Source organism: Sus scrofa, chromosome 10 (genome assembly GCF_000003025.6).
Source record: "Sus scrofa isolate TJ Tabasco breed Duroc chromosome 10, Sscrofa11.1, whole genome shotgun sequence".
Taxonomy (NCBI): Eukaryota; Metazoa; Chordata; class Mammalia; order Artiodactyla; family Suidae; genus Sus; species Sus scrofa.
Window position 1 is genome coordinate 11,622,806 of NC_010452.4, and position 25,950 is coordinate 11,648,755.

Sequence of the window (25,950 nt, forward strand, 5' to 3'; positions counted from 1 at the left end):
TGTAGGTCGCAGATGCGGTTTGGATGCCGCGTTGCTGTGGCCCTGGCGCAGGCCAGTGGCTATGGCTCTGATTCGACCCCTAGCCTGGGAACCTCCATATGCCACAGGAGCAGCCCTAGAAAAGGCAAAAAGACAAAAAAAGACCCAAAAAAAAGGCTGCAAATATCTAATACATGGTGGAAACTAGTTGTTTAGTAATCAAGGCAGAGAATGCTCTCTGTAAGGCAGGGCAGTCTAAGAAGAGAAAAGGAAATTTCCCTGTACCCTGAGCGGAGGACTCGGCTTTGTCAATGTCGCGGAGCTCGAGTGATGGGTAGGAAGGAGCCGTGTGAGCAAACCGTGTGCAGCGGATGAAGTTCAACTCATTTTGAGCATCGTTTGGGCGGATCTGAGGATTTATGTCAGGGAGTGATGCCACAGGTTCCTGTGAAGCTTTTGGAACCCTTCTGGTAGGCATGGGGGTACCTCTGTGTTGAGAGAGGTGGGATGGCATCATTTTAAAAGACCCAGCTTTTTCTAGGCAAAATCTGGGATTTGTATTCTATAAATGAGCAATGTACATGTCCTTAAGATTTAAGAGTAATCGATTTAAGGGTTTTCCTTTTTTTTTTTTTTTTTTCCGGTAAATTCTATCTTCTCAAGTTATGTTTTCTTGTTTCCTGATGATTAGTTAGTTTATAATTTGAAAGCCTCCATATCCCTCTCTTTCACTCTCTCGCTCTCTCTGTTTTTGTTTTTGTTTTTTTTTTTTCTGGTCGCACTCCCAGCATATGAAGTTCCTGGGCCAGGGATTGAATCCAAGCCGCAGCCGTGACCTATGCCACAGCCGCAGCAATGCCAGATCCTTTTAGTCCCCTGTGCTGGAGCTCAAACCCATGCCTTAGCAGTCCCTGAGCTACTGCAGAGAGAATGTCAGATCCTTAACCCTCTGTGCCACAGCGGGAACTCCAAGGGCTTCTATCTCTTTCTGTTATTTCAACTTACAGTTAAACCTGTTTCTCACTTTGTCCCTTAGTTGATCCTTAGACTGAATAAAAGCTGATTAGGTATTAGCATAAAGGAAGGGTCTCACAAAGTCAGAGAGCGTCTGATCTAAACCAAAGCTCCATACTGTTTCCAGTTTGAATTGTTTGGGAGTCAAAGGTGTCTTTGCAACGAAGGGCTGGGAGCATTTGGACTGACTTTGTTGCACGTATGAGATTGCGTGAAGGTAAGAAACTCCTCAAAGGGAAGGTACCAGTATCTGATGCATTTTGATTTCCTTTAAAACACACGGGAGAGAGGATTTGACTGAGGGAACGAGGCTGGTAGCAGGTGCCAGCAGTGACTGGTGCCCTGTGAACCCCGTCTGTGGGCCAGAGGAGGCTGACGCCTGTCTCTGGGAGTTCCGTGTTCCCTCTGTTTTTCATAAGTTCTTACTAATGTGCTTTAATTAAGTTCCTGAGTGTCCACAGTTAAAATGCCTCTTATGGGGTTATAGGAAAAAAATAAGTGGGAATTTCCAGCAGAACCACAGGGTACAAAGGTGCTTGGTCAGAAACCTTGGCGACATCCAGATACACGTGGTGCTGCAGTTTTCCTCATTTGTTTTTTTCTTCTCATGGATCGTTTCAAAAGCCCAGATTGCTCCTGGGTGTTTGAGGGCAGCCCAGAGCCCAGTTTTGTACCCATTATCAGTGTCGTATCCTGTCCTCCGCCCGCAGTCTCTGCCCAGCAGCTTTTCTTCCCTGTTCTTTGCCCTGTATCTTCCGTTTATCGCTCCCATACACGGCTGGTTCCCGTTCTCCTCTTGCCCTTTGCCTTCCATCCTGCTTCCCTTACGCCCCTCTTGCCTCCCTGTTTGCTTTCCTTTCCTCATAGGTTGGGCTCTTTTTCTATAAGGGATTTCTTAAAGTTAATTATAGGGGGTTGACTCCTGCGTTCATCAGATTGTTCCTTTTAACTTCAGTTTATCCTCAGAGCTTATGGGGAAGCCGAAAATAAAAGGCAACCACACTATATTCATAAGCTCCAGTAAACTTTTGTTGAACTTATTTGGTTATTTGAGGTTTCACTGAAGAATGTGAGCTAGAAAAATGGCAGCGTGATAGGGAAGCGCCTTCATGTCTGAGTATTGACACCTGACGGCGTGGGAACAGGGATGCAGTTTAGCTGCCACCTGCAGGGATGCGGTCTTGGGACAGGAGACAGTTTGCAGGACTCGCAACCTGCATGACTAGATTTTTATATCGGGAACGCTAAAAACACAAATGAAACTTGGCTTCGAAATTTCCAGCGATACTTCAGAGTTTTAGAACAACGTGAAAATTAGCGATTAGAACTTGGTACATTTAGAGGATTTATGTCTGTGTTGTGAAAAGGGTCGCCCCCCCCCACCTTCTCCTTGGTTCTTGGTTGTCACTTGTAGTCTCTTAAACAAGTTCAGCTATGAAATGGGCAGAAGTGAAAGAGAATCATTTTACAAAATATAAAGAGTTAAGCAAGCAAATTAATGGATTAAATTTATTTTTCATGGATAAGAGAATTTGCTGTCATATATTAACATACTAGCGTGTATGTATCAATTAAGAGTAGAGGTGTTACTAGGAGACCCATATTATCCAAGATATGAACTTCCATGCTAGAGAGCTTATTTGAAAAAGAAGTTGGTTCACAGCATATTAAAACTACTCGAACTGTCTTCTTTAGCAAAGTTTTACCCTAGGTAGTCTTCCTTCTTTTTGCCTCTGCTTTTATTAAAAACTCATTCGTCTTTAAAAAGTCACAAGATGTTAGCATTAAACACTCAGTAAAAGAGTAGCTGAAAAGTAAAGTTGGAGTCTCTCATTAGCATTCATCTTTGGGATAACTTTTATGAAACTTGAGATTCAAACACTCCTTCTTTCTGTGTAATTGGTACACTCCAGAGCCAAGTAGGAATGACTTGTTTTATTCCCAAATTTGTACTTGAAAGTGGGAGTCCTTTATTTTTTAGAAAAACACTAAACAAAAAATGGGTAAGTTCTGCTTGTATGACTAATACTGTTATGTTTCTCTTACCCACACTGGTCCAGGCGGACTCTGATGCCAGGTGATCTGAAGGAAATCATTAAAATCTTCAGGCTGTTATAAAATTCCTTGCTCCTCTATTTGAAGTTAGTTTTGATCAAAGGAACCAGGTTTTAATTTTTTTAGGAACTTTTTAAAAATAAAACCTCTTTCAGGGAGACTTGTGCAAATGCACAGTTGAACCTTTCAAGTATACTAGTGCCAGAATCCAGAAATAAGTGTGTATTACTATAGACAAAGTTAATTGCCTTTCAGAATATATTACACCAGTGGGATATTAGTTTTAGGCTTTGAAGTTGGGATCAGAAAAAAAATTTTTTCTTGTGACCCAGTGAAGTCTGTACATTATTATTAATTTGGATTCAGGTTTCCTTTGGACCAGCTCAAGGGGCTTTGCCCTCAGAGATGGGGCGCCATGAACCCCAAGACCTTACCTCCTTTTCAGTCTTCTCACCCCCCTTTTTTTCATTCGCCCTCTTGAAAAAGGTACAGTGTTAGTATTTATCACTGAGAATGAGCCCTGTTACTACTGCCCCCTCTTAGGAGATATGCTGGGCGATCTTGGAAAATATAGTCTTTGATGGTGTCAAAAAAAATGTAAGGAAGTTAAGGTCACAGTAGCAACGACTGAGTATCTTCCGTATACTCGGGGTCTTTAGGAAATCTGAGTTCGGCTACCGTTGTCCTGGACCCTGTGTTTGTGTCCCAGCTGTCAGTGTGTCAGGATCAACCGTTACCATGCTGGCAAATATAATCAGAGATCAGGAAAAGAAGTTACTTCCAAAAGCCTTCTTTATCTAAGGAAAAGGTACATTTTAGCTTTCTGCATGATTAGGGATTTGTTTTAGAGATTTGTTTCTGCGTAGGGGATCTGAGCTGGATCCTTGATGGTGGGTTTGATTTCTCGCACAGCCAGCAGGGTGTGGATGCATATTACTAAGGCATTCCACTTGGCAGGGGAAGGGATGAACACTGCATTGCCTAATATCCCAGGGGGCGTGTGGCGTGTTGTTTTCTGCTGTGACCGAGGGCTGTGCTGACTGTGGACTACACAGGGGGATGTGCCTTGAGGTTATGAAGCAGCAGAGCACACGCCGAGGAATTCTCGGTCATGGACTGAGATACCCAGGAAGGCAAAGACTGTTGGGTGACCTAACAAGGCAGATGCCTTCCTTTAGGAACAAAACAAAGAACTAACTAGTTTGATTTCTCTGAAATCAAAGAAAGAACAAAGAACTAACTAGTCTGAAAACTCCTCAATTGCTTTCATCCTTCATTGTCCCTCCCGTAGCATAAGACGCTTGCAGTGACAGCCCTTTGCAAAGTCCAAATACTGGATATTACTAATAAATTGTGATGAATATCTCTTCTCTGTTTCTTTTTAAGACAGAGGCTGTCTTGGGGGCATTCTGTTGTTAACATCTTGGAACTCTGATACAGTGACCTGCTTAATAAATAGAGTACTTTCCTGATGCCAATAATAATGGGAGCATATTCTGTTGTTGCTGCTTTGTATTCAAAGTAAGCAAATGCTCATCTTTCTCTGCAAAGGCAGTGCTTGAACCAAGGCTTGGTACAGGTCTGTCCTACTAATTTTCATTGAATAATTAGATTGTGAGCTTTGCTATAAAGGGATAGAAATGTTTAAATTCACTTGAATATTTTCTCCCTACATTGTCTTCAAAAGTTTTGTGATCTCAGGTTATTTGAGTGCCGGGAAGAGGTTAACAAAGAGAGTTGTGAAATTTTCTGAAGGCGTTTAAAGTTAAGGATCCCTCAGCTGACTGCTGCAGGTTTTATTTAGCCCCAGGGGTAGTATCTGGAGTCTTTGGGGGGATGCCAAAATCTAGTAGCGCACGTCACAGCACACATAGTGGCTTGGGGGTGGGCACTGGACAGCTTCCCTGTGTGTCCACACTTCCCGGCACCGGAGCTGGAGCGATTACCAGTCCCTACCTAGGAGGTCCGTTCTGGCTGACAGCTCGGAAAGGTCCACCCTTCATGGATGGGAGTGACCTTCCAGAGCTCGCGGACACTTTCATCACTGCATGGCATGTGCCAAAGATGCCTCGTTCCTGAGAAGCACCAGTTGTTGGGATGATTTTTGTTCCAATGTTTTCGAAGTGATGTATGTCAGGCTATTAAGATAATACATTACATATGTTAAAATAACCTTTTACTTGGTTACAAAAAGAAAACCATAGACCAATATCTCTTGTTAACACAGATGACAAAAATCTCAACAAAATATCAGCAAATTAAATCCAATCATGTCTGAAGAGAATTAGAGCTGACCCTTGAACAATGCGGGGAGTAGACACCCCCACCCCCACCCCCGTGCAGTTGAAAATACGCTTAACTTCCCCAAAACTTGATTTCTGATAGCCTCCTGTTGACCAGAAGCCTTCCTTATTGATGACATAGTCAGTTAACACTTATTTTTGTATGGTGTTTGTGTTATGTACATATTCTTACCGTAAGTGAAGCTAGAGAAAAGAAAATGTGAGAAAAATCATAAGGAAGAGAATATGCATTTTCAGTTGGGTTCTTTATTGATACTGTAAGTTTACTTTGTGTGTTTACAAAATGAATTAGTTGTCAGTACTTAAATTAATACCATCTCATCCGGTACAAAACACTGTAGATGTTATACGTATTACTAACACTAGACATCAAACATAAAAGGTAATAAATATAAAAAAGATAACCTTTTACTGTCTGTGACCTAATCCTAGTTTCTAGCGTACCCCATTTATAAATAAATTCTTTGAGCCAGGCCTGTATTTTAAGTCTAACAACATAGCTATGTTGGGGTATTTAGTATTCTAGTATATATCTCATATTCTTTTTTTTTTTTTGGTCTTTTTGAGGCTGCCCCAGGCATAGGGAGGTTCCCAGGCTAGGGGTCAAATTGGAGCTGCAGCTGCTGGTCTACACCACAGCCACAGGAACGCCAGATCCAAGCCGTGTCTGCGACCTACATGGCAGCTCATGGCAACGCCAGATCCATAACCCACTGAGCAAGGCCAGGGATCGAACCTGAGGCCTCGTGGATACTAGTCAGGTTTGTTACCCTGAGCCACGACGGGAACTCCTACATCTCATATTCTGAAGTTTTTTTTTTTTTTTTTTTTTTTTTTTTTTTGAAGGAATCTTTTTATCTATTATTTTTGTTTTTTTTGTTTTTTGTTTTTGTTTTTTGTCTTTTTGCTATTTCTTGGGCCTCTCCTGCGGCATATGGAGGTTCCCAGGCTAGGGGTCTAATCGGAGCCGTAGCCACCAGCCTACGCCAGAGCCACAGCAACGCAGGATCTGAGCCGCGTCTGCAACCTACACCACAGCTCACGGCAACGCCAGATCGTTAACCCACTGAGCAAGGGCAGGGACCGAACCCACAACCTCATGGTTCCTAGTTGGATTCGTTAACCACTGCGCCACGATGGGAACTCCATTCTGAAGTTTTGATGGAAATAAATACCCTTACCCTTTCCCGTTTGTTCCTACATCATTTCTTATCTTTTTACAGCTATCTCGCAGAATTTGATTTCATATAAACAACTTTCTGAAGCCAGACATGGCATGAGCTTCATAATTCTGAACAGCTTGCACTTCTGAATAGCTAATGAGTGTGTTTTCAACATATAAAACAACTCCTGCTACAACTGCGAAATATCTAACTCTAATAAACGTCTTCTGTCTTAGAGTTTGGGTCGTTTACGGTTCTTTTCTTGCCAAAAATAATATTACCACACATTACAAAAAGTATAAGTAAATAAAATAGGATCAGAATTTTCATTTACTTTCTTCCATACGACTTCATTTTATATTAGAAAACGTGATGTGTCATAGTGTTACTTCATCTAAGCCTTTAGCAATGATGACAGGTGTTTGGATGCAAGGGACACGTATATTTTCCCATAAAGTCTTAATTTTGGAACATTAACTTGCCTGTATTTTTACTTTATGACATAAAGAAGTACATGTAACTTTCTCCATAAATATTAGAAGTCTAACTTACAAGAGCTATTAGTCATAATTCTTCTTAAATTATATATACCACATTCATTTAGATTCATTTAAAGGTTTGGTAACGCTGCAGCTGAAACTGTTAAAATAATGTTCCACAAATGCTGGAGCTAAGACGCAGTAGTCTTCACTCTGGGTGTATATTTCAGGCTAGGAAGCATCTGTTGTAGAAGTAAAATTCCTTATTTTGAAAAATCCTATGCTGCACACCGTGAAGATTTTGGAACCTCTCCAGAGCCCGCGGCTGTCTAGTGCTTTGCTTTTAAATCGTCGTTTGTCATGAGATTATATTCTTAGAAGATCTACAGCCTCAGGATTGTGTTAGGGCCAAAGCGATCCTGCTTGTTTTTGATATAAAACTATCAAATCTGCGCCTCCTCTCCGCCTCCAAAATATGACACATTCTTTATGCTTCGTGAGGGACAAGGCAGGCTGTCCTGCAGCCTGTTTACCCTGCTCATGCCAAGACAAGATGTTCACCAGAATACCAGCGGGAAACCTATAATAAACTAACCTGCTTGAGTTATTTTTCACATTTAAAAAGGGGTTTTTAAAAAATAGTCATTTTTTTGCTGGTATAGGAGGGCTCAAATTTTTGCCTATTTGTTTGGTATTGCAGAATAAGATTCCCCCCCCAAAAGACTACTTTTTCTCTGAAAGCTACTAATCTCTGTGCTTTTTGCTTAAGGTACATATCCCAGCTTCTAATCTTCATTAACAGCTTTGGCGGTGGGGATTTCTCCTTGTGGCTCAGTAACAAACCAGACTAGCATCCATGAGGACTTGGGTTCGATCCCTGGCCTCACTCAGGGGGTTAAGGATATGGCTTTGCCATGAGCCGTGGTGTAGGCTGCAGACCTGGCTCGGATCCCATGTTGCTGTGGCTGTGGTGTAGGCCAGCGGCTACAGCTCCTATTTGACTCCTAGCCTGGGAACTTCCATGTGCTGCAGATGTGGCCCTAAAAAGACCAAAAAAAATTTTTTTTCTTTTTTTTGGTACTGTGTAGATTGATAAGTAAGTTTCATTGTGGATGACCAAAATGCTTTCTGGGTTATTGAAAACAAGCATGTGATTTCCTAGTTTTTAATCAATTCAGGCAAAGGATGTAAGAAATAAAAATTAAGATTTCCCAGATTCACTTGTCTCTAAGACATTTTATTACGGAAATCATATTTGCATACTAAGAGCAATTGGCAATTAAGCAGAAAGTCTGTTGTCTAGTAAATTTAAGGGCTCAGGGGAGAGAACTCATTTGTTTTCATTGTTTAAAAATATTTTCCTAGGAGTTCCCGTCATGGCTGAGTGGTTGACGAATCCGACTGGCAACCATGGAGTTGGAGGTTCTATCCCTGGCCTTGCTCAGTGGGTTAAAGATCCGGCGTTGCCATGAGCTGTGGTGTAGGTTGAAGAAGCGGCTTGGATCCCGCGTTGCTGTGTCTCTGGCGTAGGCCGGTGGCTACAGCTCCAATTGGACCCCTAGCCTGGGAACCTCCATATGCTGAGGGAGTGGCCCCAGAAAAGGCAAAAAGACAAAAAGACCAAAAAAAATTTTTTTTTCCTTTTCTAAGAGTTCCCGTTGTAGTGCAGTGGAAACGAATCGACTAGGAATCATGAGGTGGAGGTTTGATCCCTGGCCTTGCTCAGTGGGTTAAGGGTTAAGGGTACGGCATTGCTGTGAGCTGTGGTGTTGGTTGCAGATGAGGCTCAGATCCTGAGTTGCTGTGGCTGTGGTGCAGGCCAGCAGCTATAGCTCCAATTAAATTCCTAGACTGGGAACCTCCATATGCTGCCAGTGTGGCCCTAAAAAGCAAAAAAAAAAAAAATTTTTTTTTTGGTAATGCCAAGGAAAACCCTACCCTAGAAACAAAACGAAAAGAAATTTTAAAAACTGCCCAGGAATAAGCTTGCATCTTAGCTTCTGGAGTGACCTCTACTGGTTTGGAGAAAAGGGTGAAAAGCCAATTACTGCTCTCTCTTAGGATTCTACAGAAATTGAATTTTCAGAATTTAAAAGCAGAGCAGAGTGCAGCATATTTTGCAGTCACACTTAAAATGCATTGAATCTTGGCTGTTGTTTCTTTTCTTCAACCATAGTGGAAGTGGTCCTTGGGGCCCATATAAATGAGCTAGAAAATCGGATTTTGTGCACTGAATTTTATTTTGCAGATGACACTCCAAAACTACATTTCTTCTGTTTAATAAAGAATATAGGTAACAGTAACAAATTGTAGAAAATCATTTTTTTTCAGTAAGAAAAACTAGCTCTTCCTGAGGGGTATAAAACTCACAATAATCGAGCTTGTGCTACTGTAGATTAAGAGGGTAAGAGAGGTATACAGATAACCATGACAAAAAATTAATGCATGCGGAATGCCAGAGGGAAACTCTCGGCATCCTTGAACTTGGAAGAGGATGGAATCGTTCCTGCCTGGGGATTCAGAGGAGGCTTCGTGGAAGGTGTGTTGTTTGTCACGTGCTGTGAAGAATGCAGTGTGGCTTTGCAAGCGGGAGCAAAGACCATTGCAAGTGGAAGGAACGGAATCCGCACCGAAGATCACGTGCACGTTTGGTGGAGTAAAGCACTGGCAGGGGCTCCGAGTAGGAAGGGAAGAGGGCTCAGAATTGGAGGGCGTTGCAGGAGGGCCAGTACGTAAGGGGTTTAAAGTTGACTTGGTGGCGTGGAGGAGCCGTCTGTGTTTTCTGGGCGAGGAGCGCTCAAGCAGATCTCTCTCTCAGGCTGGTGACTCTGGACCCTCTCTGTCGCTGAGATTGGAAACACGAGGGCCGTAGATTAGGTGACATCTAGGAGGCTGTCACGGTCATTCCAAGGACCTGTGTTAGAAGGTGGGGAAAGGATGGGTTTATGTGAAAATGGCCAGGACTTGAGAACCGAGGACTGAGGGCAGAGGGCGGTGGGACGGCAAAGGTGAGGCTCATCCTAGCGCAGAACGCAGCCCAGATCAGGTGTTCCACAGGTACGTTAAAGCTGGGGGCTTAAGTGACTCAGTAAATACAAATAGGAAAATCAGGAAGTCATTCGAAGAGTTCCCATCATGGTTCGGCGGAAACAAACCTAACTAGTATCCATAAGGACGCAGGTTCAATCCCTGCCTCACTCAGTGGGTGAAGGATCTGGTGTTGCGTGAGCTGTGGTGTAGGCTGGCAGCTACAGCTCTGACTCAACCCCTAGCCTGGGAACCTCCATATGCCACAGGTGCACCCCTAAAAAGACCAAAAAAAAAAAAGTTTCATTCTTTCTCAAAAAATACATAGCATTGTTGGCAAAGAGGGTTACGGGAGGAAGCACGGGCCAGACCTCGGGCTTCCCGCGGGATCTCAGGGAAGAGTCTCTGCAGGACGGGCCCGAGCCCAGCGGCGCGGGCGCCTCCAGAGGTGAGAGTTTGGTTCCACTCCCCACCTCCCTGTCTGCTGACTTTTTTCAGCAGCATTCCCAAACCTGGAAAAAAAACAAAAAACAAAAAAGAGTTGGAGAGCCAGTTTGGGGGGACATTTGAAAGGCTGACAGGATGGAAGGCTTGTAAGTGAATAAATGCTGCCTCTCAGATCCGTGCGAGGTTAGAACAGAGCAAGGACTAGAAGAGGCCTGGCTGGGGCTCCTGCAGAGGCGAAGGGCAGATTCCTCACATCTTAGACCCTGGAAGATACATTGTCATTTCTAAGACTTGCAGCTTTTGGAGGTAGAGTTTTCAACAGGAAATGAGATTGTAAAAGAAGCTGTGAGATTAAATAATGAAAATGGTCCGGTGAGAAGAATATATAAGGCAAGCACATGTTTCCAGGTCAATGGAAAGGAACTTCAGCATCCGCAGTGATTTTTGTCTCTGCTCCCATTTGCTCGCCATGCGGTCTTAGCTCCAGACTCCCTAACTCAACTTTGACTGTCCAGCTTTTTCTTAAATCCAAATGTCAGAAGTCAGACTGGCATTTACTTTATCCATTTGAGTGATATCCACGTTCCTAAAAACTGAGTTCAGAGTTAGGAAGGACTTGCGAAGAAATCTTTTCATCTAAGATATGGACTTTATAATAGGAGGCCCTAACCTCTAGGTTAAGTGATGAGTTCAAGGTCACAGAGCTAGCGAGTGGCAGGGCTGAGACTGCACTTGAAGACTGCACCGATTCCCTGTTCTGGCTCTGACCCGAGCAGCGAGGTGTTCTGGGCTGAAGTCTTCAGTGGGTGCCTAACAATTGTTCTCTGGAGACACTAAAACACACTCCAGACCAGTACCCAGAACTACCTTGTCATTCCTTTTTTCTGAACTTGTACTTTGCAAGTGCAAAGCGATCGACTTGCTCATACGAAATAAAAATCTTGCTGAAGCGGAACACTGCCATCTACCTTAGACCGCAGTTTATTCATAACTGTTTTGACATTTAACACACACACAGATTAATAGGTGGGACTTCTGAATGTCAATAAACATAACAAAGTCTAGAATCACATTTTGGACTGAGCTTAGATGTGAAAGAGTTTGTTAACCAACGGGTACATTTTTCACTTTTTAAAAAGCACCCAGCGTTGTGCCTCTGCAGCCAGCTCTCGTCTTTCTGTCCCATATTCTTACCCGCTTCTGTCTTTCTAGGAATAAAGAAAGATTCCTAAGTGACAGGATCTAAGAAAAAAAATGGATATTGTTTTCAGAGAACATTAGAACTGTGTAAAGTTACTAGCATTTTCCTTCTTTTTTTTTTCTTATTTTTATTTTTAGGGCTGTACCCGCAGCATATGGAGGTTTCCAATTGGAGCTACAGCTGCCAGCCTACACCGCAGCCACAGCAATGCCAGATCTGAGCCTCATCTGTGATCTACACCACAGCTCACGGCAACATCAGATCCTTAACCCACTGAGCAATGCCAGGGATCAAACCTGCAACCTCATGATTCCTAGTTGGATTCGTTTCCGCTGTGCCACAGCAGGAACTCCTCGCATTTTCCTTTTGACTCTAAATATAATAATAATAAGTTGAGAAACACACTGAAGTGATTATAAACAACCCTGATTATTATCTGTAAAGTAATCATGGATTGCATGTGGCAATGCCAGAAGTATACTTTATTTTTTGGCCACACCCCCGGCATGCAGAAGTTCTTGGGCCAGGAATAAAACCCACGCCACAGCAGTGACTGGATCCTCAGCAGTGCCAACGCTGGATCCTTAACCACTAGGCCACCAGGGAACTCCCCAGAGTGTACTGTAAATGGTAATTGTGTTTTGACCTGGACTCATAAAGTGATTAATGTACAAATCATGGGCCTTTGCTAAAAATGTAAACAAGGGTTTACATGTTTATGAGCTGGAGAGTTCAGGCCTTTGGTTTCTGTGAAACCTTAACTAATTTGAGAGGTTTTTCTTGAAGTAATTTGTGGGATTCACAACCCCAGAAACTTTGCCTCTCTTGCGGAAACAAGCACAATGAAATGGGATTTGCTGTCTTAATAAACTAAACGAAAGTGCTATTCAGATGATCAAAGAATGTTAAAGTACCTTTGTTTTCATGTCAATTCTTTCATTCCCTTGGGGGATTTTTAGGAATTAGAGCCTTTGGATACATGTGGCATGAACTCAGCATTCCCTAAGATTTCAGGGACCGAATCTGTCAATGTATTTACTTGAGTAAATGCTTCTCCTTTTCCTTCCCTCTCCTGCCTTTCCTCCTAGTGGCTCTTTTCTAGAAGGCAGTGAGGGGTCCCTTTCCTGCCCTCTGGAAGCCCATGCATCATCTGTAATACACTGAGTCTCACAATGTGGGTTTCAGACCAGAAGGGTCAGCGTCCTCTGAGGACTTTTCACAAAAGGAGATGCTCAGGCCCCTCCATTCCCTCAGACTCAGAACCTTCCAGAATGAGATGCAGCAACCTGCCACCTCCCAGGGCTTCTGGGAGAGTCCAATGCACTCTCAAGTTTGAGAACCATTGGCCTCATGGCTAGAATGGCATATACCTTCCTTGGGAGTTCCCGTTGTGGCTCAGTGGAGACAAACCCTACTAGTATCCATGAGCACGCAGGTTCGATCCCTGGCCCAGTGGGTTAAGGTTCCAGCATTGCTGTGAGCTTGTGGTGTAGGTTGCACACGTGGTTGGATCTGGCGTGGCTGTGGCTGTGGTGGAGGCCGGCAGCTGCGGCTCCCTGGCCTGGGAACCGCCATATGCCATGGGTATGGCCCTGAAAAGAAAAAAATAAAAAAGAATTTTATACCTTCTTTATTTTTCTATCAAGATAAAATCCACACACCATAAAATGCAGCATTTTAAAGTGTCCAATTCAGTGGCTTTCAGTGTAATCACAAAGTTAGGTGGCCATCATCACTACCTAATTTTAGAACATTTCATCACCCCCCACATACCTATTAGCAGCCATTCCTTGTCCTCTGTCTCTGCCCCCAGCGCCTGGCAACCACTGATCTACTTTGTGTGTCTATGGATTTGACCCTTCTGGATAGTTGTATAAACAGAATCGTACAAAGTAGGGCCTTCTGTGTCTGGCTTTCACTTAACATGTGCTTTCAGGTCCATCTGTGAAGTGGTAACAGTGCGTCATTCCTTCTCAGGGCTGCGTAATACTCCATTCTGGGCATGGACCACAGTTTATTTATTCATGTGCCTCTGAGGACCATTCTAGTTGACTCCTGGGTTGTCGTGAATAACCCTGCTGTGAAGAATTATTACAGGTTTTTAAGGAACATATATTTTCAGTCTTTGTGGGCATATACACTTGATTCTCCTCATTCGTGTTAGGTTTTTTTGGGTTTTTTTTTTTTTTTTTTTTTTTTGTCTTTTTGCCTTTTCTAGGGCCGCTTCTGCGGCATATGCAGGTTCCCAGGCTAAGGGTCTAATGAGAACTGTAGCTGCCGGCCTACACCACAGCCACAACAACTCAGGATCCGAGCCGTGTCTGCAACCTATACTACAGCTCACGGCAATGCTAGATCCTTAACCCACTGAGCGAGGCCAGGGATCAAACCCGAAACTCATGGTTCCTAGTCAGATTTGTTCACCACTGAACCACAACGGGAACTCCTCGTGGTAGGTATGTTTACGAAGTCTCCAAACACTGCATTAGCAAGCCTGACTGAGTCACCACTCTACAGGGAAGTACAGGATTAGGTTTCTTGCAGCCTCTGGCCACGTTTCGACTTCCAATCAGAACATGACTCTGTTTTGTATGTGTTTCTGTGTGAAGCTACCTTATCTAATGTATATATTGTTGATTCATTAACATTCACCTCGCGTCCAGCAGCATCAGAACTCAGGCCTAAGTGAAGCTTATCTAACACATGCATTTTCTCTCTAAGGCACATGGCAGCCTTCGTGAGCTTAGGGATACTGGACAACATTGCACGTGACCCTTCAGGGCCATTTTAAACAGTGAAATTGCCACCAAGAAGCACACAAAAGTGGAAAGTACGGCACCAAAGAAAACTGCAGAAGGAACACTTGTTTTCAGTGTGAGAGCTGCAGCAAGAAGACAGCGTGTCAGCTTGCTCATCCTCACCTGCAAGCCTGTGTACTGGAAGGCTCCAGAATTTTCCCCGCCCTGTGCCTGTGCTTGTCGAAATGACTGTGAAACACCATGAGGATTATGTGGGCTTACACATAATTTTTTAACATGTAGGCAAATTTGCAAATACGGAATCCACAAATAATGAGGACCTGGGGGTGAATTTGCTGTGTCATGTGGTAACGCTCTGTTTAATTTTTGGAGGAGCCGCTGGACTGTTCCCATGGTGGCTCCCCCATTTTGCATTCCTGCCAGCAGCTTGGCGAGGCCCTGGCTCCTCCACACCCTCGCCAGCGTTTGTTCCTTCCTGCTTCTCTCCCTCCCTCCCTTTCTCCTTTCTTTGCTTTTTTTGGTTATAGCTGTCCGGGTGGATGTCAGGTGGTCTCTCATTGTGGTTTTGTCTTTCCTTAATGATGAGTGATGCTGAGCATCTTTTTATGTGCATATTAGCCATTCTTTGGGAAAAATCTCTATTCCAGAACACTGCCTAGTTTTAAAATGGATTATTTGTCTTTTCATTGTTGAGTTGTAAGCTTTTTATATATTATGGTTCCTAGCCTCGTAGATGCCTGCTTTACAAATATCTTCTCCCATTCTGTAGAATTCCTTTTCAATTTGCTTTGCTGTTGGTGGTTGGTTTTTTTTTTTTTTTTTTTTTTTTTTTGTCATTTTTGGCTGCTCCATGGCATGTGGAATTCCCAGCCAGGGATCAGATTGGAGCCACAGTCATGACCTAAGCCGCATCTGCGACAACACCAGATCCTTAACCCACTGTGCCGGACTGGGAATCGAACCCTCGTGCCAGAGGTTCCCAAGGGGCCGACTGATCCTGTTGCTCCCACAGCACGAGCTCCCCTTTGTACTTTATGGATAATGTTCTGTGATGTACAAAAGTTTGTTGTTGTTGTTGTTTGACACCCCAATTTAGTCTTTTTTTTCTTCGATTGCTTGTGTGTTACCTTCTTCAATTTTGAAATTGCTCTCAGTATAGCCTGTTAAAAGTTGTTTAGACATTTTTTATTGAAGAAGTCATGAAAAGTTAGAGTTTGTGGATCCAGTAAATGATCACTTATTTGCCAGTGGATGTCACTTGTAAATTTAAAGCGCTTGTTTGCAGGTATTTGTGTTGGTGGCTGTGGAATTTTAAATACTGGCGTCAGCAGGACCAGAGCTTTATAAAAAGCAGTGTCAAATTCATTTAATGAACTGTTTTGTTTAGGAAAATTAAAGAGAAACACTCTAACTGCTTTAAATAATACTTTCCTTTTAAAAAAAGAAGACTCTGCCTCTTAAAAACTATGGACTTTCTGCCCTAAAAGTAGAGTCTGAAGAGCCATCTGTGAAAGAACCCAGGAATCCCCGGAACTTGGAAATAAACACGGATTGGTGTTTATTTGTGTTCGTTTAAATGCAGTAGCCCTATGTGTCAGAAAACTGAATCTCTAACACTTAAGTTAGGCTAAGCAAGCAAATACTATCAGCTAGCATGGCTTTAATCTACTAACTTTAAATGCAAACGATCAAAGGCAGTTATAACTGAAAACAGTCCTTCTTGCAATTTCCCTGTAGAAGCAGGAAAAGGCTAGAAATTACATGTCACCTTCATATCCTGGCTTGCTGACCCTGTGCTGAGATGAAGCCCCTCTGTATGCCAGCTGTTACCATTATTAAGACTTTGCCCCCAGGGGTTAAGTAGGAGAAAAACTCTCCTGTCCTATAGGAGAGCAAGCAGGGAAAGTTCCAGCCCCCAACACGCCTAATTCAAAGCAAGGGGCATGGGCTTGTCATTCAGTCTGTCCCGCGCCTGCGTCTCCGGTCTGTGGCTCTCTGCTGTGCTGTGTTACTGTGGCCAGTTTGGCGGTGGCCGCTGCAGTCATTGGCAGACCAGCCCGAGCCAGGGACCTTTCTTCTTTTACCGTAAAGGTAATACCTCTCCTTGTGTTTCTGTGAATTTTATTATTTGGGGAGAATTTATTTAAAACTGAACTTTTGCTCTGTGCTTCTAGACTGGATTTAAAATTCCAGCTCACAGGGCTGTTGTTTTTCATTGTAAACTTTGAACGGCACCTGAACGCATTGAAAATCTGAAATAGTTTGAATGAGAGTCTAGCACAGTAAGGTAAGGTAAGTTGTTTCTTAAGAAGGTTTATTCAGATGTGCTGTCTTTGTGAAGCTGGAAAGAAAGCTTCGGTTAAGGCTGTTTAGCTGTTTTATGCTTTAAGATTCTTCTGTAATCGCTATCTATACCAGAGAATTTGGAAAATATGTGTTTTTCTCATTGCCAGCTGGTAGAAAAATAAAGGCAGAATTGTATGAATCGCTTTAGTCACTTTTGTGAATTAACTGCTGTAAGAAAATAGTACGATACTATCATCTTGCAGCTTAACAAAAAGAGGAGTTGTGTGAAGTTATCCACTTGGGAGCTAAGCTTTCACAGCAAGTTTAGTTTTTAATCGATGTTTGTTTCACACACATATTTCGCAATACGCCCCAAGTTGTATTTGAGGTGCTTAGATGTTGGTGCATTGCCTTCATTTTAATTGTGGCAGTGATAGAACTACATGACAGTGGGATTTACTAGGGAGAGTAGAAATTGAAATATATTTGCCATATTTACTTTGGCTTAAAATTAGAATGGATAATTTCTATGTGCCTGGTAGAAAAATTCAGACTAGTTTAACTTGTGAAAGATTTGTATGTTTTGTCGTAAAAATGTAAAATTAAAAAAAAAACCCAACTGGATAAAGATTTCACAAAAACTGAAGTATTTCATGCCAATCATTGACTGACCATAAATGATTTTCTTCAGTGCTAATGTAAGAAATATGGGTCATGCTTGACAATTTGCTAAAATTTTCTTGAGCAAGTATTCCTGTGGAAAGAAAAAGAATGAATATGTCCTTCTTACCCATAAGAGGGTCGTTTTAGATGATAGTATTTATAATTAAGAAAACTCCAGTTCCCTTTGATGGCTGGGCAGTCACGAAACTATGTAAATAACCTCTTGCACTAGAGCCTCCCACTCGTAGACAGTGGGTTTACTACTTAGCACGGTTTTAACGTCTGCTGACACATTTCTACTTTGTAAAATGGTAAAATTGTCTTGCTGTTATTTTTTTTTAATTACATCTCTTAATTAAATTATCTTAGAATGCTTTCATTGCCAAATCTTGAGTATTGGAGTATTTTATTGGATGACTATGTTTCATTCATCCATTTTTTGTTTTAGTATATGCAGAAATCAGAGTATTTTTTATGTGTCTTTTCATGCTTCACATGGTTTACATCTTACACCCGAATCATAGAATTGGGAACATGAACTATTTGCACTGATTATGAAAAAACATGTACTGTCTGTGTCTGAAATGATTGACCTACGGAGCAGTTTTGAAAATACGTGTTAGCCTTTCCACTCTGGGAAACGATACCGTAAAACGGATTCCTCCAGCATTTTTTTTTTTTTTTTTTTTTAATTTTGGCTGCACTCAGGGCCTGTGGACGTTGGCCCAGGCCAAGGATTGAACCTGAGGCGGGTGGCGACCTGTGCCACAGCTATGGCAATGCCAGATCCTTAACCTACTGCCCCGCAAGGAGCTTCCATCCGACACTCAGCCTAATCCGAGGTGTCTCTTTGGTTTGTATTGAATCACTCAACCTTTTTAGCAAACGGGGGACGTCTGCTTTTCAGAGTTTGCTCTGCACCAGTTCTGTCCCTTCGACTCTAACTGCTTTGAGTTCTGGGGTTGGATCAGAGCATCTGAACAGTACAAATGTTGTAACTCTTACAGCTCCGTACCCATGGTGGACAGACAGCCTTGACACACTGGCTACGTGAACATTTCTCATTTCTTAAAACTTACAATTTCTGACCACATCCCAACACAGGAAATAAAACTGGGTGTTTAGGATCAAAAGACAAATGAACTGCTTAACCTCTCAGCCTTTCAGAAAAAATATAAAACAAAGCAGCTAAAGTATATGAGAAAAATAGGACTCGGGGCAGAGGATGGCCCTTTGCTCTCTCAATTTCTATTTGTATATCATTTTAATCGCTATTTAACAGGCTCACTTATTTCAGGCTCACATACTCGATTCCACGAAAACGACTCACAGGGAACACACTAGGTGCTTATTATATGCTTGCCAAATGAGGACATGCTCCCATTTAACTGAAAAATAGGATTTCATTACCTTTGTGAGCAAACAAGAACGCCACGTGCACAATATAAATGTCATTTCAGCTCATCTAACATACTCAGGAAAGCAAATAGAATTGGCCAACATTTATAGTGGTAATTTAAGTAAGGAAGAGGAAAAGATTTATGAAAGATGTACCCAGACTCTTGCTAAGAGTTACTTTACTGATCCAATTCAAGTAAGAATAACAGGCAAAATTTGGTGTTTTTCTAAGTTTCAAGTAAATCTCAGCGTTCTCTCAGTCCAAGGAGGTCTTGCACTGTGCCTCATAACAGATACCTTGAGATATGTTTCTCAAGTTGCCTGTAGACTAAAGGATACCCCTGAGCCTTTATTCGCTGTGCCCTGCAGGGAGGAACCCATTTGGAGCTGCTCTAGGAGATCTGATTTGCTACTTCTCAAACTTCACAAAGCAGCGGGGAGTGGAGCCTGGTGTCGGATACTTAGCATTAGTGGGATACGTCTGAGTGTGATATTAAGAAACAACACGTTACCATGTAAATCAAACAGCTTTCAAGTGCTTTATGGTGATTGATCTCAGTTTGGGGCTTTATGGAAGACGTTTTAAAGATTCCTTCCCATTCTTGGGCCTCACCATGCGTGGAGGTGGTATTTTCTCATTTTCATTGATCTCGGTGGTGGTTTTTTTCCTTTGAGCTGCTAAGTTTTGAGGTTTTGAGAGGTGTGAAGTATCAGACATTCATGGTGTCTTTAGACGTGCTTGCGATCTCTTCAGCAACACACCGTAAGCTCGGTAACATGATCCTAGTTCTACTAGGGAAGAACTGTAGTCACACAGAGAGGTTGCTCGATTGTAAAGTTGCCTGTTTTGCGGTTTTAGTTGAGGCCAGATAATTTCAGATGAAATCTTATGGCCTAAAGATAGATCCGTCACTCCTTGGGGGTCCTGTTTATCACCAAAGCATCCTGTAGTTCATTCTGTTTTCATGGGGATGTGAGTCTAGAGAGCAGCCTGCCGTCTGGAGGTCGTCTGACTCTAGAATTAAAAATGCCGTCCGAAGCAGGAGTATTTTTTCTTTCATTTTCTCTTTCGTTTCCTTTGCCCTTCCTCTTTCTTTGCCTTCCTTCCTCCTTTTATTTCTTTTTTCAGCCACGCCCATGGCATGCAAGAAGTTCTGGGGCCAGGGATCAAACCCTCAACACAGCAGTGACTCGAGCCACAGCGGTGACAATGCCAGATCCTTAACCTGCTGAGCCGCCAGGGTTCAAACCCTCAACACAGCAGTGACTCGAGCCACAGCGGTGACAATGCCAGATCCTTAACCTGCTGAGCCACCAGGGAACTCCCTTTCCTTCCTATCTTCTTCCCTTCTTCCTTCTCCTTCATTTTTTTTTTTTTTTTTTTTTTTTTTTTTGGCACAAAACTTTAGGGAACTACTCTTTTACTAGAGGCTTGAGACTTCATGTTGGAGATTGACCAGGTGCTGGGGATATATTTTTCTTGAGGGCTAAATAAGCTCATTAGTCAAATTGGCCATAGCCTACACATTATTCAAATGATCCATGAGTAATTGAGGCTATGTGACAAGTTGTTTTGTATTCCCACAACACTGTTCCACATGAATCCTGCACTCTTGTCTCTCAAATTCATGTCTCATTAAGGATTTCTCTTCCCTGGACCCTCATCCCTGCCCCGTAAACTTCAAATATGATACAGATGAGACCTCTTTTCATTATAACCCCAAAGAAGTAAAGATAATCCAAATACTATAACACACACCCCTAATGTGGAGTTTTTGAATAGACAGCATTATTCTGCATTTCAAGCAATATTTCCTGAACCCATGCTGAATACTCTTCAGTAGCAATTGCTTGCTCTTATAAATTGATCAGCATTAATTAAATAAAGAATAAATCAATGGTCCTCAACCCTAGGAGTACATTAAAATCATCTGGGGAGCGTTTTAAAATGCTAATGCCCACACCCCATTAAAATATGAATTAAATCAACCTCTGGGCCCAGGGCCCTGGGTCTATAAATTTTTTTTATATAACTGAAGTGATTTTAATTTGCAGGAAGGGTTGGAACCATGGTAATAGACTTACAGCTTTGCGAATATTTGTTATATTTATTGTGTTTCCTTCAAGACTTGCTGCAGAGTCTAAGTGAATGTCTTGGCTGCCTGGTTCTTGCGTTAGATAACGGCTTATCAGAAGACTGTCTTCTAGAACTTTTTTGAAAGATTATAGATTAACATATTTTTTTTAAGGCCGCACTCTCAACTTGTGGAAGTTCCTGGAACTAGGGGTCGTGTCGGAGCTGTGGCTGTCGGCCTACACCACAGCCACAGCAACACCGGAACCGAGCCGTGTCTTTGACCGACACCGAAGCTCACAGCAGCGCCATATCCTAAACCCTGAGTGAGGCCAGGGATCGAACCCACATCCTCATGGATACTAGTCAGGTTTTTAACCCACTGAGCCACTACGGGAACTCCCTAGATTGACATTTCTGATATAGAAAACTCTACTTTTATTTTGTATATTCTTAGTTATGCAAATGAACACAAGTCTTCAGACTTAGGGTTAAAAGAAACAATTGCCGTTTAATAGAATTGGAAGTCGTCTGCGATAGGAACTCAAATATAAACGGATATACTACTCTGTCTCTTTTAAGGGCATTGCTGCCATGGATACAGCTCACTTACTGTGGGAGGAAGTGGGGAAGTTTTGTGGTGTGATAAATTTGGTGGATGAATTTGGAAGAGAAATCTTTGAAAACTACTTTAATAATGACGATCTAATGATGGTGCTGTTGAAATATATATTCAGGAAGATCAGTGTATATGCTGAAAAAGGATGTTATCATTTATCCCAGACTCTAAGAGAGAAACTTTTTTTTACACCTGCATTTCTCTTCCCACATAGACCTGCTACCAAAGGTACATTAAACAGGAAACATGAGAAAAAGGAGACTGATGTTTCCCCAGCCCAGAAATTCCCATCATGCCCTCCTCTGGGTGTAAATCACAGCTTTGACAAGCTACCTTGTGTCTAACAATAAGGATGCTTTCCAAGTTCAGGGTCTTCGGATTTGCTGTGGCACGTACACGCTAACGTCTTCCTACTGTTTGACTCTTATCGATCTACAGAGTTTTGTGAATCTGGTCGAGGGGGAAACTGTATCTGTCAATTTTAATTTTTCTTCTGTATCGTTTAGCTCTTTGTAAATATTTTGAATGGTTTTTGTAAACAAGGAAGCATTTGTAATTTATTTTTATAGATGCCTTTATTGTATAAAATCATACTTTTAAAAGGTTATATGAAAATTCTAGGTATGTTTCATTTTCAAAGATGGTGTTTGTTATCTTAAAGTGAAGCTATCTTGATAATACAATTTTTTTGGATTTTTTTCCCCCATTATGACTGGTTTACAGTGTTCTGTCAAATTTGATAATACAAATGTATGATAATACAAATTTAGTAGGCAATAGGGGGTTTCCCTTATAAGACATTGGTGGTCCCTTCTTTGCAGATTTGCTAGATTTCAGTCAGTTGCTTTTTTCGTGGTGTGATGGAAAGCACAGTAATACCCAGTGGGCTCTTATGAAGTGTTTGTTTAGTGGGATAGATTTTCAAATGTATGCAGCATTGTTTCTCTAGGAAAAGGGCTTCGAATTTACTGTAGTTTATGATTAAGGGGAATGATAGCAATAACACCTTATTTCTGTAGCGTTCTTTGCAGCATAGAAAATGCTTGTAGGTGACTAAGTGAAGATATTTATAAGTGTTCTTACTGGAGGAGAGTTAAATGGTAGAAAGTTCATGAACTCAACGGAAAATAAGAAAATGTAATTTGTCTCAGAAGGGGAGAAGATTATGTTTCTTTATTTAAGACCATTCTTTTTAGTTTCTTAAGAGGGCCTGATTCTTTGATTAAAGATACTGATTTTGCTGTCAGGGCACAATGACATTTTTTTGAAATAGTCCAGATTCTGCATGACAACAATGATCAATCCATCGCCTTGCTTTTCAGGTTTGCATAATACGACATCTGGGTGGATAGCACTTGTTTTAATTCAATGAAATATGTCTCTGACACTCCTGAATGTGGAATTGTACCTTTTAAAAGTGTCTTGGGAAAGATTGAATTCAGAGGCTATGTTTCATGTGGACCTTTAGACTGAATTTTATATTAGTAGCTTCTAGTGGTCCTATAAAAGCTGTTGAACTTGGCATTGCCCTAGAAGCATCTTGAGGTTAGAAAAGGCTTACTTTCAGGGAGTTCCTCTCGTGGCTCAGCAGTTGATGAATCCAGCTAGTATCCATGAGGACACAGGTTCGAGCCCTGGCCTCTCTCAGTGGCTTAAGGATCTGGCATTGCCGTGAACTGTGGTGTAGGTCGCAGACATGGCTCAGATCCCACATTGCTGTGGCTGTGGTGTAGGCCGGTGGCTTCAGCTCTGATGGGACCCTTAGTCTGGGAACCTCGCTATGCCATGGGTGCAGCCCTACAAAGACCAAAAAAAAAAAAAAAAAAAGCCTTACTTTCAGAGACATGCTGGTCGGAGATTGAATCCCAATCATGTGATTTGAATTAGTTACATCCTTAGTTTTCTCTGTAATGGGTTTAATAAGATCTTCATAGGCTATTATAAGGAAAGTCTTTGACATAGTGAGATGATAAAACCATTTTCATAGCCCTTTGAAGGGAAATATACTCCTAGAGACAAAACCGGGCAAATGTCCTTGTACTGTCCAGCTTGAATGGTCTCACTCTGGAACATGCCTCACATATACTCTTCTTTGTCAGTCTCTTTGGTTCATTGATGTCTTCTCTGGCCATAGCACTAAATGATAATAGGTGCCAGTGATAAGAAATGAGGCCAACATTTTAGGCTGAGCATCAAGCAATTTTAGGGGAACCTTGCGTATTAAAGCAGGTTTGGTACATAGTGGATACAGGTACTTCCCAAACTACCTTTATACCTGCGTGAAGAAGAGACTTCAGGTATCTTTGTAGTACCGCCCGAGGGAAAGAGATGGTCTCACCCAGTTAACTGGGCAAGATGCTTCAATCCAGGAGTTCCCTTGTGATGTCACAGGTTAAGGATGCGGCATTGTCACTGCAGCATCTTGGGTCACTGCTGTGGCTCGGATTCGATCCCTGGCTCAGGAATTTCCACATGCCGCAGGCGTGGTCAAAAACAAAAATAAAAAAAATAAATTGCTCGGTCCATATACATTGCATTAGAAAGATTAACATCTGATTGGTTGTTATTTCTATGCACACAGCAGTTTAAGAGTCATGAAAACAAGCCATAATTAAACTTCGGTATCAATTGGTACCTCTGCTATAAAAATGTGTTACTTTTCTCTGCCTTATTTAGAACAGTGGGTCTTTATTTCTCTGTCAGCTGTTATCACTTCCCTGCTTGAATTGCACATCACTTTGGTCTGATCCTCCTGTAGCCTCCCCACCTCGTTTGTGGTTTTGCCCTGCTACACAAAGTGTGTTCCAGGGACCCACATCATGCACATGTTGTTGGAAGATTCTTGCCCCACCCCCGATGGACTATCTCAGAATCGAGATTTTAGCCACATCCTCCAGTGATGCATACATTTGAGAAGCAACACTGTATTAGTGTTTTGTCTAGTGAAACTAACAGGAAGCATCATGCTTCGGAAAAAGGTGACTGGCTACATACAACGTGAGATCCTTGCTTTTCCTCTAGTCTTGCCATTTATGGTGAAGTTTGGTGTTATGAGTCTGATGAAGCCAGAGGTTATTCTAGGACATATTATCTGACCTTCTGGAAATTCTAGCAGAAAGCCCTCCAGAACGTTCGCATCAGACTTCTGGGCGTTCGCATTTGAGACTGTGTCTCAGGTTCTCTTTTGCAAAGTAGGGTGGTGATGCCTGCCACACCTGTTTTCCTGAGGGCTCTTGTGGGGATGGACTCAGGTGAGATCGGGTGTGGAAGTGTTTGGCACTCCCGAAGAGGGGCACCATCGTTAAGTGTTGATGGAGACAAGACGTTGTGCCTTTAGGCGGCTCAGCCCTGCGTGTTGGAGAGTGATGGCCTTGCTGAGTGGTACTGTGGGAATTGGAACGGGTCTGTGTATTCTCTTCAACAGTACATTTAGAGTTAACTTGACAGTTTTCTGGCCACACTAACAGCTCTGGCTTCCAATTCCAAGGAGCTACTGGGAGGTTTTTGTAACACTTTTTAGATGTTGAGCTACCTAAATAGTTCGATTCCATCCTTTGGATAAGTTGTGTGTCACTAACATATTTTGGTATGTAATACGTTGGTGCATCAAATTTTCATAATTCACAGTTCCTACTATGATAGCATTTTGCATGAGATACTGCTTTTAGTCTTTGAAGCAGAGTAGTTTCCTTTTATTTTATAGGTGTAGGTTTCCTGAGCCCCAAACTAGAGTAGGATGTAATTGTTTGCACCTTCCCATCACATGAATTCTGATGACTTTTCTCTTCACATGTCATCATGACGGAAATGCTTCTGTGTTTCTCTTCTGCATTGTCTGCTTAATGCTTATGAACTAAGTCATGGTACTTTTGGTTTCATAGATAGCTTTGGTCCAACAAGTAATGATTTATGTTTCCCAAACCTTGGAAGCTGTAAGATAGATTGAAAACCTTTTCCTGAATAGTCTGTATTCATCTGTTCTTGCTCCTTAGCTCCCTTTTGATTTCCTCCTTTATCCAATTATTTGATATATTGTGTCTCTATGTCAAATAATTGGATAAAGCAGCAAATCAGCAAAGAATAGATGTATATACTGGAAGATAAACAAATTTAAAAAAGCATCCAGTGAATGGATGACTACTTAATAAAATAAGTTTGTTTCTGTTTTTGCTTTTTTTTTTTTTTTTTTTTTTTTTGTCTTTTTGCCATTTCTTGGGCCGCTCCCGCGGCACTTGGAGGTTCCCAGGCTAGGGGTCGAATCGGAGCTGTAGCCACCAGCCTACACCAGAGCCACAGCAATGTGGGATCCGAGCCTCATCTGCACCCTACACCACAGCTCATGGCAATGCCGGATCCTTAACCCACTGAGCAAGGGCAGGGATCGAACCTGCAACCTCATGGTTCCTAGTCAGATTCATTAACCACTGTGCCACGGCGGGAACTCCTGTTTTTGCATTTTAATAACAATTATCTCTCGTTCATT

General features: G+C 42.1%; 1 protein-coding gene across 11 annotated transcripts in view; it reads left to right on the top strand.

The window, feature by feature from the left end:
- DISP1 (dispatched RND transporter family member 1) overlaps window positions 1–25,950 on the top strand; it is a 183,536-nt gene that overhangs the window by 96,453 nt on the left and 61,133 nt on the right. The window contains exon 1 of one of the 11 annotated variants that reach the window (XM_021064348.1): window positions 15,297–16,518. The exons of 9 other annotated variants lie outside the window; for them this stretch is intronic. In XM_021064348.1, coding sequence (XP_020920007.1) covers window positions 16,371–16,518 — 148 coding nt within the window. In that variant the 5' untranslated portion in view covers window positions 15,297–16,370. Of the gene's footprint in view, window positions 1–15,296; window positions 16,519–25,950 lie in introns of those variants that run through there. One more of the 11 variants, XM_021064359.1, reaches the window with a different exon arrangement.